This window comes from Cucurbita pepo, chromosome 8, assembly GCF_057944985.1.
Source record: "Cucurbita pepo subsp. pepo isolate OVF chromosome 8, ASM5794498v1, whole genome shotgun sequence".
Classification (NCBI taxonomy): domain Eukaryota; kingdom Viridiplantae; phylum Streptophyta; class Magnoliopsida; order Cucurbitales; family Cucurbitaceae; genus Cucurbita; species Cucurbita pepo.
This window is the reverse complement of record NC_141805.1, coordinates 423,364-440,301: the sequence shown is the minus strand read 5'-3', so window position 1 is coordinate 440,301 and position 16,938 is coordinate 423,364. Positions and strand designations below refer to the sequence as shown.

At 38.0% G+C, this 16,938-nt stretch overlaps 2 protein-coding genes across 3 annotated transcripts; one reads left to right on the top strand and one right to left on the bottom strand.

Moving 5' to 3' along the window:
- Positions 1-6,301: 6,301 nt before the first annotated feature.
- Positions 6,302-8,964, bottom strand: LOC111799835 (protein LAZY 1). The gene is made up of 4 exons (XM_023683314.2): positions 8,872-8,964; positions 8,727-8,793; positions 6,851-7,530; positions 6,302-6,750 (listed from the first exon to the last, which is right to left on the bottom strand). Exons 1-4 carry the CDS (start codon positions 8,875-8,877, stop codon positions 6,490-6,492), a joined length of 1,014 nt encoding a protein of 337 aa, XP_023539082.2. The 5' UTR covers positions 8,878-8,964; the 3' UTR covers positions 6,302-6,489.
- Positions 8,965-12,824: 3,860 nt separating this feature from the next.
- LOC111799836 (uncharacterized) lies at positions 12,825-16,264 on the top strand. 2 transcript variants are annotated; one of them, XM_023683315.2, is made up of 9 exons: positions 12,837-13,049; positions 13,171-13,280; positions 13,576-13,694; positions 13,793-13,890; positions 14,245-14,332; positions 14,476-14,604; positions 14,732-14,840; positions 15,447-15,580; positions 15,815-16,264. In XM_023683315.2, the coding sequence occupies exons 1-9, from the start codon at positions 12,988-12,990 to the stop codon at positions 15,857-15,859; spliced, it is 894 nt and encodes a 297-aa protein (XP_023539083.1). In that variant the 5' UTR covers positions 12,837-12,987; the 3' UTR covers positions 15,860-16,264. The 2 variants fall into 2 exon arrangements, with proteins under 2 accessions (XP_086982120.1, XP_023539083.1); XM_087125994.1 differs by lacking the exons at positions 15,447-15,580; positions 15,815-16,264 and adding an exon at positions 14,918-15,138 and having other exon boundaries at positions 12,825-13,049.
- Positions 16,265-16,938: the final 674 nt, after the last annotated feature.

Below are 16,938 nucleotides of genomic sequence, written 5' to 3'. Positions count from 1 at the left end.
AGGACCAAAACATAATAACGAGAAAGTTGGGGGATAGGGACGAAAAAACAAATTCTATTTTATCGAAACGTACTTCAAGTTTTATGTTTTGTGTGAAAGGAACTTTAAGAAAACAAAATACTTTTCTCATTCCACGTTTTATGAGCATTGTTTAATGGACGCGATTAAAACGACATTCTCCTCATCGCAAAACGGTGGGCATGTTTTGAATGAACAAAATAAAATATTCCAAAATAAAAAATAAAAAATCAAATTATATTTGCCCATCTTCTATTTATGAATAATATTTTTAAAATATATTTTTTTCTTTTAATATTGAATTTATGCCTATACTAAATAAAATTTGTAGTCACTATTTATCTTATGATTTTAATAATTTAATTAATATATATTGATTAAAATTTCAACATTAATATAATATTTGTTTATGATTGAATCAAACAAATTAGAAAATAATTAAATTCCGGTTTGACTTTGAAAATTTTCACTAAACTATATTTCGTGTATGCTAGCTTTTTTTTTAAAAAAATTTAATTATTATATTTAATTTTGTAAAAGAAAATAAAAGTTTATTTAAAGGATTATTTGACGTGAAAAATAAATAGATCATGATAATTCTTTGAATTGTTGGTCGGTTTGAAAAGTCAACGGAATTTTCAACGTTTCAAATTGGCCACCTGTCCAAATCCAATAGGAAATTAATAAATAAAAAAATAGGATGCAATGAATATGGCCCTCATGAAAAGTATTTTGTGTCGCTGTTTATAGTCCATTTTATTTGACCATTAACCCTATCTCTACCTACTCATGTTAGAAAATTTTTCACCTCTAGAGATTAAAGTGTTTTCGGGTGTGACAAAATTTGAAGTATATTACAATTTTGCCATTAATATAATATATTTGACGTTTTTGGATGACTCTAATATCATGTTAGATGAACAGACTCATGCGATATTGTCCACTTTAAGCATAAACTCTTATGACTTTGTTTTGGACTTTTCCAAAATGCTTCATACCAATAAACATAGTATTTTTTGATTCGTCAGTATTCTAAAGCTTTACCAATTTATGTGACATATTTTATACAAGGTTACTTCTCCAATAAATAAGCTACAAAAATTTTAATTTTTTTTAAATAAAAAATTCATTAGTCAATATTTTGTTTAATAAGAAAGTTCAAGGAAACTCAATTATCATTAAAATATTTTAGTGTATTTTTTTTTTCTAATTTTTTTTTCTTATTTTTTTTCAACTTCCTAAATAAAGGGAAAGTTATTGCACATGGTCTCTTTCTTCTAGATGGTCAAATTTAACTATGGGCATTAAAATTTATTTTTTAGTAAAAATTATAACTAAAATATTTGGTAAATATCAGCCGTCGAGTTACTATAGCGACACAGGTTTTAAAATATAACCGGGTTAGAATCATTTTCTTGTGTGCTATAAAAGCTTTTAAAAATAAAATAAGCTTTTGGATTTAAAAAAAATGTTTAAAACATGGATAATTAAATTAGACCAAAAAAAAAATATAAACCTCCTTTTTATTTTAAATAAAAATTAGAAAATCTGATCTATGTCATAATTTTTTTAAGACGTCATAATTCTAAGACTTTCCAGTTTTTATTTAAAAAAATAAAAAATAAAAGGTGGATAAATCTATTTATCAAATCCACGTGTAAATATTATCTAGGAAATAAAAGGAAAGATGTCAAAATACTCGTGCTTGTTTGAAGAGGGATCGGCGGTCAATAGATTGGAAAGTTAGTGAGCCAAAAATGTCTCTTTACCCACCAAATTTGACTTTTGCTTTTTTTTATTTTTTAAGTAAATTTGTTCTTTTATTATTTATATTTTTATTACTCAAACCATTACTCTAATTATTATTAAAATCGTATTTACTCACGTGGAAGATTTAAGAACTTTCGAGGAAATTGTCCGCTAAAAATATTTAATATTTAGAGTTCGTGATTGAGTTGAGTTGGATTGTATTGTGACATTATTTTAAGATCAAATTTAATTGTTTGAGTCGTAAATTTTTTCAACTCAAACCATATATATTAAATAACGAACTTGTTAGATTGAATGGCACGATAACCTATATGGGTCACGACCTCATGTATTTATAGATGCGTATAATGAAGATTACATTCCAAATCTATGATTTGGTAACAAACCATAAAATCATAGATTTGGTAACAAACCCTTCAAATCATAAACTAGTAAATCTTAGACTATTTTAGTATATACAGTTATGATCTATTTTAGGTTTAACACCCCCCTCAATCTGGACGATGTACTACTAAGTTCAGATTGCGCCTAAAATAGCTAAAAGAAGGAGCTGGCAGTGGCTTTGTCATGATATCGGCGAGCTGATCCTTGGAAGATATGAGTCGAACATCAAGCTGACGAGTCGATACTCGTTCACGAACGAAGTGATAATCAACCTCAACATGCTTCGTCCGTCGATGAAAGATTGGATTGGCGGATAGGTAGGTGGCACCAATGTTGTCACACCATAGGCTAGGCGCTCGCGCTTGCGAGATCCCGAGCTCACGCAAGAGAACTTGGATCCAAATTAATTCGGCAGTGGCATCAGCAACCGCCTTATATTCGGCTTCCGTACTAGAACGAGAAACTGTCGATTGTTTCCTCGAACTCCAAGAGATAAGATTGCCACCAAAGAAGATCACATAGCCTCCAGTGCTTCGACGATCATCAGGATTCCCAGCCCAATCAGCATCTGAAAAGGCACTCAACAAATCAGTGCTGGACTTTGTAAGACACAAACCCATATCAATAGTGTCATGTAGATAACGGAGAATTCGTTTGACTGCCGCCCAATGTATAGAAGTCGGAGAGGACATGAACTGACACACTCTGTTGACACAGAAGGATATATCAGGACGTGTCAGAGACAAATATTGGAGAGCACCAACGACACTTCGATAGCGAGTAGTATCCTCAGGTGAGAGCTTTTCACCACCATTCAATAACAACTTCTCACTGGGAAGCATAGGTGTGGGCACACCTTTGGAGGTGAGCATATTGGTTCTGGCTAATAAATCTCGAATGTATTTATGTTGTGTCAGAATAAGTCCACTAGAAGTATGGCGGACCTCAATCCCAAGAAAATAACTCAAAATACCAAGATCCTTGACGGCAAAATCATCCTGAAGCTGTGTAAGAAGTTTCTCAGTAGCCGTAGAAGATGAGCTGATGATAATAATATCATCAACGTAGATGAGAATATACATCTGAATGCCCGTTTTGTTAAAAATAAAAAGAGAGACATCAGCCTTTGAAGGTGTAAAATCCAGCTGTAATAGTTTGGAGCTAAGGCGAGAAAACCAGGCACGCGGAGCTTGTTTAAGGCCATAAAGCGACTTATCCAGCTTGCAGAGATAACCAGGGTGTTGAGAATCCACAAATCCAGGGGGCTGCTTCATATAAACATCTTCATTAAGAAGGCCATGAAGAAAAGCATTTTGAATATCAATCTGCCGAATAGCCCAACCACGAGAAATAGCAAGAGATAATAAGAGCCGAATGGTAGTGGGCTTAACAACTGGACTAAAGGTATCATCATAATCGACGCCATACTGCTGTTTAAAACCTTTAGCAACCAGGCGTGCTTTGTAGCGATCAATAGAGCCATCTGACTTTTGTTTGAGTTTGAAAACCCATTTGCAATCAATAACGTTAAGACCAGCACGAGGAGGAACTAAGTGCCATGTCTTATTTTTTTGAAGTGCCTGAAATTCATCATTCATTGCCTGACGCCAGAGGGGATGCTCCATAGCAGTAATATGTGAAGTAGGTTCAGAGGCAGAAGACCGAGCTACAAGATATGTTACTGTTCCATCTGTACGCACCTTGGGTTTCTTGATATTGTGCTTCAATCGAGTACCATACGGATGAGTAGTAGGTGCAGGATCCACATTTGAGGGGACGGCCGTATCAGCCGTTGCGAGGGGAGCAACCGATGCTACAGCAGTTGGTTGACCAACGGCCGAGGATTCGACCGGGCATTGCGCAATATCATCTGCTGGCGGAGAAGCCGATGCCTCAATCATTGGCGGAACAACCAACGCCGATTCGAATGGCAGCGACGCAGAGGATTGTTGCGGCAATTCCGAAGCTGATGTAGACACCAAATTTTCTGCATCCAAAGAGTTAGTAGGCCCAGACATATGCATGTGATCATTCTCCAAATTAGTACTGCTATTACCCAAATGCAAGGTGCACAAATCAGGGGCATTATGCGTCGACTGCATGATTGGGGAAGAATTAGGTGAGGCTCTCTTGAATGGAAAAACATTTTCATCAAATATGACATCTCTAGACATATAGACACGACCAGAATCGGTGTCAAGACACTTATACCCTTTATGTGAAGAACTGTAGCCTAGAAAGACACATTCCTTTGATCGAAAAGAGAGCTTTTGTTTGTTATAAGGACGAAGATGAGGCCAACAAGCACACCCAAAAATTTTTAATAAGGAGTAATTTGGTGGGGTATGAAAAAGAAGCTCTAAGGGGCATTTTTTATCGATGACACGAGTAGGAAGACGATTGATGAGATATGTGGCTGTAAGAAACGCGTCGTCCCAAAATTTAATAGGTACATGAGCATGAGCTAGAAGGGCTAGGCCAGTTTCAACAATATGACGATGCTTGCGTTCAGCAGACCCATTTTGTTGATGTGTGTGAGGGCACGAAACACGATGACCAATTCCAAGGGAACGAAAAAATGTGCGATGACCAATTCCAAGGGAACGAAAAAATGTGTTATGAATTTTCTTTTCTGATATTCCCCACCCCAATCAGATTGAACCCACTTGATTTTAGTATCTAGGAGGCGCTCCACAATGGTATGATATTGTCCACTTTGAGCATAAGCTCTCATGGCTTTGCTTTGGGCTTCCCCAAAAGGCCTCATACCAATGGAGTTAGCATTCCTCACTTATAAACCCATGATCATTCCCTAAATTAGTCGATGTGGGACTTCCATCATCCAACACCTCCCCTCGAACAAAGTGCGCCTCCCCTTAATCGAGGCTCGACTCCTTTGGAGTCTTAGTCATTTTTGACTGCCTTCGAGGAGGGGCTTGACTCCTTTTCTTTAGGAGTTCTTTGTTCGATATTTGAGGATTTGAGGATTTACCAATTTATTGGCACGACTAAGTTTAGGGCATGGCTCTGATACCATGTTAGATTGAATGGCACGATAACCTATATGGGTCACGACCTCATGTATTTATAGATGCGTATAATGAAGATTACATTCCAAATCTATGATTTGGTAACAAACCATAAAATCATAGATTTGGTAACAAACCCTTCAAATCATAAACTAGTAAATCTTAGACTATTTTAGTATATACAGTTATGATCTATTTTAGGTTTAACAGAACTAATTTTTTTTTTTGGATTGGATTGAATTGATTTGGGTTGTTTGAATAATTTTTTTAATAAAAATAAAATATTTGTTCGTAAAACATATATTTATTTATTTTCAAATATTTAATTAAGATTCATACTCAATTTAAAAATTATTTTAAAGAGTTGTTATAGGATAGATAATAAAAATAATTATAAAAATAAAATAATTGTATTGTAACAAAAAAAAAAAAATATATATATGAATAAATTTTCATAAAATTTTCATTTATTTGAACTCGACATTTCTTTATTTAGATCTTGAGGATTTTATCTGCACAAGTAGGTTTACTGTCCAATATGAAAATAATCGCTCAAATCCTACGTTGGTTGGAGAGTGGAACAAAACATTTTTTTTACAAGAGTGTGGAAATCTCTCTCCAACATATGCGTTTTAAAATCGTGAGGCTGACGACGATACATAACGGACTAAAGCGAACAATATTTATTAACGGTAGGCTTGAGCTATAACAAATGGTATTAGAGCCAACCACGGGGCAGTGTGCCAGCGAGGACGGCTGAACCCCTAAGGAGGGTGGATTATAAGGTAGAACGTAATATAGGGTGTGGAAACCTTTCCCTAACTGACCGATCTCTTTCTATATACATCGTTCTTCATCCTCATTTCATTTCTTAATTAAGAAGGCAATACCCTTTCTTTTTCTTGCCAATTCTAGATCCATGTTTGAGGGTTATATTTATTGTTTCTCAACTTAGATAGAACAAATGTGAAAATTTTTGGTCCATTAGAGTTACGAGTATCATTTTTAGCCTTCGTGTAGCTGTTCATGATCAAAAGTTACACTAACGAGTATCAAATTCTTATTTTTCAATCGAAATTAATACTCATTGAACTCAAAGATATCTATAAACAACTTAATATGTAGGAAATTTTATTGCTCTTGCAAACAAACGTACGTCTATTAAACTTTAATCAAAACAGAGAGACAATACCGAAACTTTTAAGAAAATACACGAAATTCAAACTTTAGAAGCTAAACCGATAATTTGAAATTTATTCGGATAAGTCGGAAATAAAGATTGATACATTCACTTACAGTCTGCATCAGTTTTGATCCATTGCTCCTTGTTCCAATCATCATCATGATCATCATCTGAGTGGGTGCTGGGTTGCTTGAAAATGAGCTTTTTTGGAAAGATCATGATGGACCCTCTATCTCCATTGTTCTTATGAACTCCATCAATGGCTGCCTTCTTCTTTTTCTCATTCTTTTGGGCCTTTTGATCCCACTTTTCTTTCTCCATTGAAGTGATCTCAGGATAAACCTTTCTATTGAACAAATTACGAATCTACGAGCGATTGCAAACGCTTTAGAACGAGAAAGATCAAACAATTGGATCGAATTTTATGAACTTTAAATCGACACGAATGTTTTAATTTGATGCATACCTTGGAGAGTTTGGTTTGATCGGTTGAAACATTTAAGACATCACCAGAAGCTGTTGGATTATGCATCTTTTTCTTCAGCTTTCTTTTGATCAATTGAATCCCATACACCTTATTATCCCCTTTCTTCTCTACTTGCTTTTGATCATCCTTCTCATCCTCTGATGGTTTGCTTTTCTGAAACAGCTCTCCGAGCGACGTTCGATTCTCCTTCTTTGCCACCGTTGTCGTTTCCGAAAACTCGACCGATGACCCGAACAAATACCCTTGAAGCGGGCAAATGGCAGTGCTGCCATTGTTCTCTGGTCCTTCCAATACTTTACCATTGGAATTGACAGTGCTCCCGTGGCTGTTTCGTCTTGACCCGGTGTCGTCTTTCGCCTCGGCATCGAGCACCTTCTCCAGCTCTTCGCTGATGAGCTTCAGTTCATTCTCTGTGACTTCGGTTTCTGTTTCAGTTATGTAGTCAACGGAGATGGAGAATTTTGGGGTTGCTGGGTCTGATGAGCCTAGGGTTCCAATGGCAAGGAAGCCAGGGAAGATCTCAGATATAGAGGCTAGTGGTTCATCATCTTCATAGCCTTGATCTAGCCTTGATGAGTTCAGGTCCTTTTGGGCTTGTTTGAATGGTTTATTGATGCTTGTTCTTGGGAAATATTGTTGGTCATCAATGAGTGGTTGGCCTGAAACACAATTTGACAATTTGAAAGATTTATTGTAACAGCCGAGCCCGAGCTTGAGCCCAGGCTTTCGTTTCTGGGTTTCGGCTCAAGGTTTTTAAACGCGTCTACTAAGGAGAATTTTCCACACCCTTCTAAGGAATGTTTCGTTTCCCTTTTCAACCAATGTGGGATCTCACAATCCACCACCTTTGGGGGCCTGCGTCCTCGCTGGCACACCGCTCAATGTCTGGCTTTGATACCATTTGTAATAGTCCAAGCCCACCGCTAAAAAATATTGTCCTCTTTGGACTTCCCCTCGAGGTTTTAAAACGTGTTTACTGTGGAGAGGGTCTAGCCCTACTATCGATGTCTCGCACCGTCCAATCACCTGGTTTTGATACCATTTGTAATATCCCAAGCCCACCGCGAGTAGATATTGTCCTCTTTGAGTTTTCACTTCTGGACTTTCCCTCAAGGTTTTAAAATGCGTCTACTATGGAAGAGGGACTAGCCCTATTCTCGGAGTCTTGCACCGTCTAGTAACTTGGCTCTGATACCATTTGTAAGACCCCAAGCTCATCGCTAGCAGATATTGTCATGGACTTTCCCTCGAGGTTTTAAAATGCGTCTACTATGGAGAGGGGTCTAGCCCTACTACCGGTGTCTCGCACTGTTTAGTAACTTGGCTTTGATACCATTTGTAACAGTCCAAGCCCACTGCTAGCAGATATTGTCCTCTTTAGGCTTTCTCTTCTAGGCTCTCTCTCAAAGTTTTAAAAGACGTTTACTATGGAGAAGGGTCTAGCCCTACTACCGGTGACTCGCACCGTTCAGTTGCCTGACTCTGATACCATTTGTAACAATCCAAGCCCAACGCTAGCAGATATTGTCTTTTTTGGGCTTTTCGTTCTACGCTTCCCCTCAAAGTTTTAAAACGCGTCTACTATAGAGAGGGTCTAGCCCTACTCCGACCAATGTCTCGCACCGTTTAGTAACTTGGCTCTGATACTATTTGTAACAATCCAAGCCCGCTAGCAAATATTGACCCCGTTGAGCTTTCACTCAAGGTTTTTAAAACGCGTTTGTTAAGGAGAGGTTTCTACACCCTTATATAGAATGCTTCGTTCTCCTCACCAACTGACATGAGATCTCACCTATAACTTATAAAGTTTAAGTTAATGGATTCATGATGCCACGATATAGATTAGAGGTATTACCAATGACAAAATCTTTGAGGGGATCGCCACTGTTTTGCCTGAACTTGCGGTGCATCCATCCTAATAACTGATCAATTTACAAGAGAAGTTTAGGCTCAAAATTAGGATAGTTCTTACAAAGATTCAACAAAGAATGAACTCTTACCTTCATCTTGTGTTTGTGTGGAGAAGATTTCTTGAAAGGAGAGCTTGAGGAACACTTTCTTTAATAGAATGAGAAGATTTGTGGAAGGATGGAAACATATAGATAGTACCATATTTAGGGTTTTCGATGCTCTTGGAATTACGTGTTAATTAGACATTAGGGGCCTCGATTCTAGGTCCCGAAAATGTGCTCTTTAGTTTGTTCTATTTCGAGTCTTATCTTCTTTGAATCATTATTTATGAACTGACTAAGACGTGTCGAATGAGCGATTGGAAATGGTCCAAATTGATCCACTTTTATGTTCTCGATAAACCTCTCCCCTATCGCTACATGTTCATGTCATGGGTTTCTTCTTTCTTTGAGTTGGCTACCACCGTCTAAGTCATGGGACATCGCTACATGTTCATGTCAAATGAGCATGAATGAACCGAGATAACATTCGAATGAGGCTGATTTTGAGAAGAGAATGGTTGAGAAAGATAGTCTTCATTCTTAGTAGCAGTTTTGGGTAACATGGTCATCTCGAAAGGGATACAGGGGAATGTCGAGACCATCTGGTGTTGAATCTTATATACTAAATCCCGGTCAGAATCTTGGACATGACACGTTACATATCATACCCAACCAAATCATGTGAGGAAGCTTGTCCTCACTTTTTATGTTCTTTCAGCTCATCATTTCTAGCCTTAGGTTTTTCACAAGAAAACCAATGACTAAGGACATAAACAACGAGCCACAACAAAATTAAAGGCTCCAAAGATGTTGACAAAAGAGCATATTCAAATAAGGGTTTGGTACTCAATGTTCCCAATGGCCGTCTGTACCTAGACATTGCACAACACGACATCGGCATAGTCTCGTAACTAAGACATGAACCTAGGAACATAAGGACATTGACAAATGGGTATCGATTTTTTTGGAAAAGAAATGTTTGGGATTACCGACTCTCATCATATCTCTATAATGATATCATGTTCTCCACTTTTGAGTATACGTTCTTGTGATTTTTCTTTTCGTTTTAGCTACAACGTATGTTTATAATGATATCATATTCTCTACTTTCGGGTATAAGTGCCTCTATAACGATAATATATTCTCTAGGTTCAAGTATAAGTTATCGGATTTTGCTTTTTGGTTTCACCTTCAACGTATCTCTAATAACGATATCATATTCTCCACTTTTGAGTGTAAGCTCTCAAAAGTGGAACATAAGGTGGATTGATTCTGGAAAGAATTTAGCTAACTAATCTCGATAGTTCATTAGTTTGAGGTACGCCTAACGATGAAGCTCGATTAAGCATGACTAAGCAAGCTTTACTCGTCTAATATCACGAAGTGTAGAGGATAGGAGAAGATGAATAGTTGGATGATATTGAGATGACTAATGATGTGTATTACCCTCTTCATGCTTCATTGGCAGACTCCAATTGTCTTTATTTTCACCCTAACATGATATGCTCATCTTTTTAGGGTCTTTTTTTTGGTAAAGGAATTTGAAGGTTGTTGGTATCTTCTTATCCATTTCATTGGGATCAAATCTTCTAGACCCATGTGGGGTTAGATGCGTTTAGACATTTAGACATTTTCTTTGTGTTACATTATAATTGAAAAATCACTTTCTAAATTCCAACGATGTTTGAATTCCAAATCTTGATCTAAATCTTCGGCATGAAGTATTATAGTATTTTTATTGGGAGTGACGTTAATCTATCGTGGGTCTCGTCATGAAAAGGTATCAGATCTATTTCTTTCTCCCACTATTTGTTTAGTCGTGTAATGAGAATGTCATATGTCCTTAGTGCGTGTTATGCATGTCGAGAGAAAGTAGTTCTTCAAAAATTGTCAAAAGTATGATATCATATGACGTAATCAACTACCGTAAGTGACTTAGAGCCTACCTAACGTTGGAAGAGTATATACTTGAGCTATATAAATGGAGCAAAAAAGTACTCACTTCTCTCTCAAAAATTGATTGTCATTCCTCCTAATATTCTATATTTCTAGTCGTTTTTCATTTTAAAGAGTAGGCGCAGGCCCAGTTCTAAATTTACGTAATCCAGCCCAATACAGTTCTACCCAAACCACTCACCCGGCCCAGCCCAATACAATTCTACCCAAACCACTCACTCGGACCAGCCCAACACAATTCTACCCAAGCCCAGCCCAATACAATTCTACCGAATCCCAGCCCAATAAAATTCTGTCCAAACCACTCACCGGGCTCAACCCAATAAAATTATACCAAATCGCTTACCTAGGCCCAGCCCAATACAATTCAACCCAAGCCCAGCCCAATTCAATTCTACCCAAACCACCCACTCGGACCAGCCCAACATAATTCTACCCAAGCCCAGCACAATACAATTCTGCCCAAACCACTCACCCGGCTCAACCCAATAAAATTATACCAAATCACTCACCTCGGCGCAGCCCAACAAGTCTACTAAACAAACACCACGGTCCAGCCCAATACAATTAAACCCAAGCCCAGCCCAATACAATTCTACCCAAACCACTCACCCCGGCCCCAGCCCAATAAATTATACCGAATCACTCACTTCGGCCCAGCCCAAACAAGCCTACCGAACCATTCACCCCGGCCCCGCCCAATACAATTCTACCAAAGCCCAGCCCAATAAAATTCTACCAAGCTCAGCCCAATACAAGTCTACCAAACCACTCACCCCGGCCCAGCCCAATAAAATTATACCAAATCACTCATCTCGGCTAAGCCCAACAAGTCTACCAAACAACACACCTCGACCAAGCCCAATATAATTCTACCAAGCCCAGCCCAATATAATTCTACCGAAACCACTCACCCCGGCCCAGCCCAATAAAATTTTACCGAATTACTCACTTCGGCCCAGCCCAATACAAGTCTACTAAACCACTCACGTAGGCCCAGCCCAATACAAGTTTACCAAACCACTCACATAGGCCCAGCCCAATAAAATTCTACCCAAACCACTCACTCGCCCCAGCCCAATAATTATACCAAATCACTCACCTCGGCCCAGTCCAATACAAGTCTACCAAATCACTCACCCCGACCCTGCCCAATACAATTCTACCCAAGCCCAGCCCAATACAATTCTGCCCAAGCCCATCCCAATACAATTCTGCCCAAACCACTCACCCGGCTCAACCCAATAAAATTATACTTAATCGCTTATCTCGGCCCAGCCCAACAAGTCTACCAAACACACACCTCGGTCCAGCCCAATACAATTCAACCCAAGCCCAGCCCAATTCAATTCTACCCAAACCACTCACCCCTGCCCAGCCCAATAAAATTTATATTAACACTCACACGGCCCAGCCCAATAGAATACTAAACCACTCATACGGGTCCAGCCCAAAACCATTTACCCAAGTCCAGCTCAATACAATTCTGCCCTAACTACTCACCCCGGCCCAGCCCAAATACAATTCTAGCCCAAACCACTCAGCCCAGCCCAGCCCAATACAATTTTACCCAAATCACTCACTCGGCCCAGACCAATACAATTCTACCGAATTACTCATTGTCGGCCCAGCCTAATACAATTCAACCCAAGTCCAGCCCAATACTATTCTACGCAAACTACACACCCCGGCCCAGCCCAATACAATTCTACCAATCCACTCTCCCCGCCCCACCCGAGCCCAATATAATTCTACTCAAACCAATCACCCCGACCCAGCCCAGCCCAATTCTACCCAAACCACTTACTCCAGCCCAGCCCAATACTATTCTACCCAAACCTCTCACCGGCCCAGCCGAATACAATTTTACCCAAACCACTCATTCCGGCCCAGCCCACCTTAATTTTAAAAGAAAAGATATCATCAGTGTTTTGCCCTAGCCGCCTGCCCTCCCTTGCCCAACTCAAAACCGGTGTTTTCTCAATATTTGAGATCGGTTCGGTCTATAATATTGGTTCGGTCCGATTTCTAAAAACCGATAAACCCCAATTTAACTCTTGTTCAAAGCCCTCCGGCTCCGATCGTTCGAAGTTCTCCTTCGGCCTCTTCTCAAATTTGCCTGTTTCTTCTCTGAAAATGTTAGAATTGCCTTAAACCCTAACTATTACACTGAGCACAACCTTTGTTTCGTAAAGTTCTGAGTAAAGGATGCAGCACGACGAAGTGATATGGCAGGTCATCCGCCACAATCACTGCAGCTTCATGGCCAAGTCGGTTTTACTTCTTTTCTTTCAGTGTTTGAATTTTTTTTTTTTTTTCGTACGCTTCTTTTTTCAAATGTGTTATTTCATTTTCTCTTTTGAAATTTTGACTGGTTTTGGTGTTCTGTAGGATTTCAACGGGGAATTTCTGCAGAAACCCTTATAATGTAACTGGGATATGTAATCGGAGTTCGTGTCCATTGGCTAACAGTCGCTATGCTACTATTCGCGATCATGACGGTACTACCTGTAGCTCATTATTTCCATTTTGGTCTCCTCGTGAATTGTTTCTGCTCTGCTTTTATTCGCTATATTTTAGCGCAGTCTTATTTGTATTGTTAAAAACTCTCTTTTGCACTCATGGATTGATAAAAGTGAATCTTTGTAGCTCTATGTTGTTGTTAATATTATCGCCTGCAGAAGTAAATCAAAGAGTGATCCGAGTCGCTTCACATTTTTGAAGAATAAAAGAAAAGGAAATGGTTTCATTGACTATCCTACTTATATGCAAAATATAATTCTATTGTTCCTCCAGGAGTTTTCTATCTTTATATGAAAACAATTGAAAGAGCACATAAGCCAAATGAGTTGTGGGAAAGAGTTAAGTTACCCAGAAATTATGAAAAGGCACTGGAAATTATAGATAAACATCTGGTAAGTAATCATCTTAGTTACTTATGGTCAACATCTTAGTTTATCTATTTGATTCTCTTTTATAAATTCCTTAACCTATCTTCTATGTCTTTCAACAGATGTATTGGCCTAAGATACTTGTACACAAAACAAAACAACGATTGACTAAGATGACCCAAATGCGGATACGAATGAGAAAGCTTGCTCTGAAAACAAGGTTGGCTATTGTCTGCGCATTTCTTTCTTTTGGAAATGGAAGCTGTTTGTTTTATCTATATTAACACATGGGTATTTGATAACCTTCATTTTGTTCGTCTCTTTTGCTTTTGTCATTCCGATTGATAACTTGATAGAGAATATACGTGTTTTCATCAAGTCTCTTCTCCATTCCTCATGTTCTATATTGTCACTTTGAGAATTGTGCATATTGAAGAATTGTAGTCTTTCATTTCCTTAATCATGTATTGTGCATCTAATCAGATGCATTAATGAGAAGCAGTGTATTATAAATATTTACAAGGTTATATTTTGTTGATTTTTTTGACCATATATCACTTCAATTACCAAACAGGGAGAAAATAATGACAACACCCAGAAAAGAGATTAAAAGAGAAGCCAGGAGGGAGCAAAAGGCTGAAAAAGCAGCATTGTTGGATAAGGTTGTACCTCAAATATTTTTGTTGAAATTTGATATATCTTTATATTGAAACTAATGAACTCCTTTTTGTTTCTGCTAGAAATATTTTCCTTGACTGAGTAGTTAGTGTGGGGAAACTGTTTCTAATATGTACTTTTTTTGCAGAGCATTGAAAAGGAACTACTGGAACGGCTTAAGAAAGGAGTGTATGGTGACATATATAACTACCCTGTCGAAGCATATAATGAAGTTCTTGAAATGGAAGAATTGCAGGCTGCCAGTGAAGAGGAGGAGGTAGTGTTGCAAAATTTATTAGGAGTACACTTGCACTTTTCATTCCTTGAGGGAAGATTCTGTGACTTAGATGAATGATTTTATATTCCATCATTTGATAACTCGTATTTTTCCTTGGAATATGCAGGAACCTGAAATTGAATATGTTGAAGGGTATGAAGAATTAGAAGAAGAAGAAGATATGGAAGATTTTGGTGGTCTTGCAATCCATAATCCAGAAGCAGATGAAGATAGTGGTAATACAGTTTAGAATTTATAATAACAAATGGTTTTGAACTCTCAATAAATCTTTGTTGTCGTTTCTATTTGTGAGATCCCACGTCAACTAGAGAGGGGAATGATGCATTCCTCATAGGGCGTGGAAGCCTCTCCCTAGTAGACGCGTTTTAAAACCGTGAGGCTAACGACAATACATAACGGGCCAAAACAGACAATATTTACTAGCGGTGGGCTTGGACTGTTACAAATGGTATCAAAGCTAGACACCAGGTGGTGTGGTAGCGAGGATGCTGGGTCCTCAAGGGGGGTGGATTGTGAGATCCCACATTGGTTGGAGAGGGAAACTAAGCATCCCTCCTAAGGGTGTGGAAACCTTTCCCTAGTAGACACGTTTTAAAATCATGATGCTGACAACAATACATAATAGACCAAAACGGCCAAAATGAATAATATGGATTTGTGCTATTACACTAATAGAGATGTATGATCTCCATTCATTTGGATAATATATACTAGACCTTGCAATACCAAAAAGTGGTCTTTGTCCTGGCTATAATAGGTGCATAAAAAGTGGGTTTTGTTGGATGTTATTAGAATTGAGTGTAAATGTTCTGATGATTCAGATGGAATAGATGAAGACCTTGAAGACGTAGACGTTCCTCGCAAGAGAGGAAGAAAGGAGTCTACTTATTCTTTGAGGAAGGTCGAGAAAGATGCTCGTGCCAAACTGAAGAAGAAAGCAAAGGTTATAGTTGAGGTAATAGTTGATTTCTTACCATCATTCTCCATAGTTTTTGAAGCCTCATTTTTTTGAATGCCAATGTGTTCGACTAATTGAGTTATGCTCATATTAACGCCACTTCCATTCTACATTTGCTTTGTTGGGCACGTTTTTAAAAAAGCTATGATACTTGGTTTGTGTGCGCGCTACTTCTTCCATTGTTGTCGTATTTTTTGGTTATGAATTCGGTTTCCTGTGCTATGTTGTTAGGTTGAGCACGAAGATGCTGATGAGCGCCAAACCACAGTCCACTAGACGTTTTTTTGGCTGTTGTTGTATAGGAAGGAAGGCTAAGGAAAAGCTCTTTTCCATGTAACAAGACTGTCTGTCACATACGATTCGTTTCTTTGCAACGGCGACGTTAAGTGGCTCGAGCAGTAAAAGTTTTGGCAATTCCATGTATGGCTTCTACAGATTGAGAATTGGATTTCATTTAGCTGTGTATGAAGGGAACACATTAGATCGATCTCAAAGGGAACACATTCAGCATTTTCTTTCTGTTTAGAGCTCTCCTTATATTTCTCATTTTTGTTTTGGTTTTTGGAACAAACTTCAAATCCTCTCCTCAAATCTCTTGTATTTTATTCATAATTTTGGAACTTGCACCACGCTCCCTCCTAAATCAAACAACTAGCTCAAATACAAGTGCTCTTAAAAATAGCTGTCTATTTTTTTTTTTTTTTTTTAGCATTTTTCTAGTAGAACTTTTGTATTCTTAGCCTAATTTTGAAAAATAAAATTGAGAATTTTTTTTAGTTGTCATAATTTGCGTAACTTTGGAAAATATATGTAAAACATAGATATTACAAAACAAAGAAATATATAAGACGGAATCTTCATTTATTAGTTCAATTTTCAAAAATTAAATTTATAAGTTGTAATTATTATGTGTTAATTTTCAAAAACTTGATAAAATATCTATAAAAAAATAATATAATAATTTTAGAAGTTATTAGATTTAGATGACCCACCATATAGGCAAGTTAAAATAACAAACTGTATTGTATGTTACCAATTCCTGCACACCAAAAAATTGAAAGGAAATTTGAATTAGCAACCACCAACAGTTTATAACTAACATTTCCGCCATTGTTGGTCTAAGCTTTCTTAGGAAGGAAGCCAATGCAGAGGGTTGGATGGAGGACCTGGGGGAGATTATGTAGGCTAGACCTCCCCTTCCCTCGGAAAGAGAGGAGGGAGTGTAACCGTCCAAATCCACTATTATCACATATGGTTCTTTTTAGGTTCTCCTCCCCAGGTTTCCCTTGAGGTTTTAAAACAAGGTAGAGGTTTCCACACCGGTATAAGTAATGGCTTCATTCCTCTCCAACCGA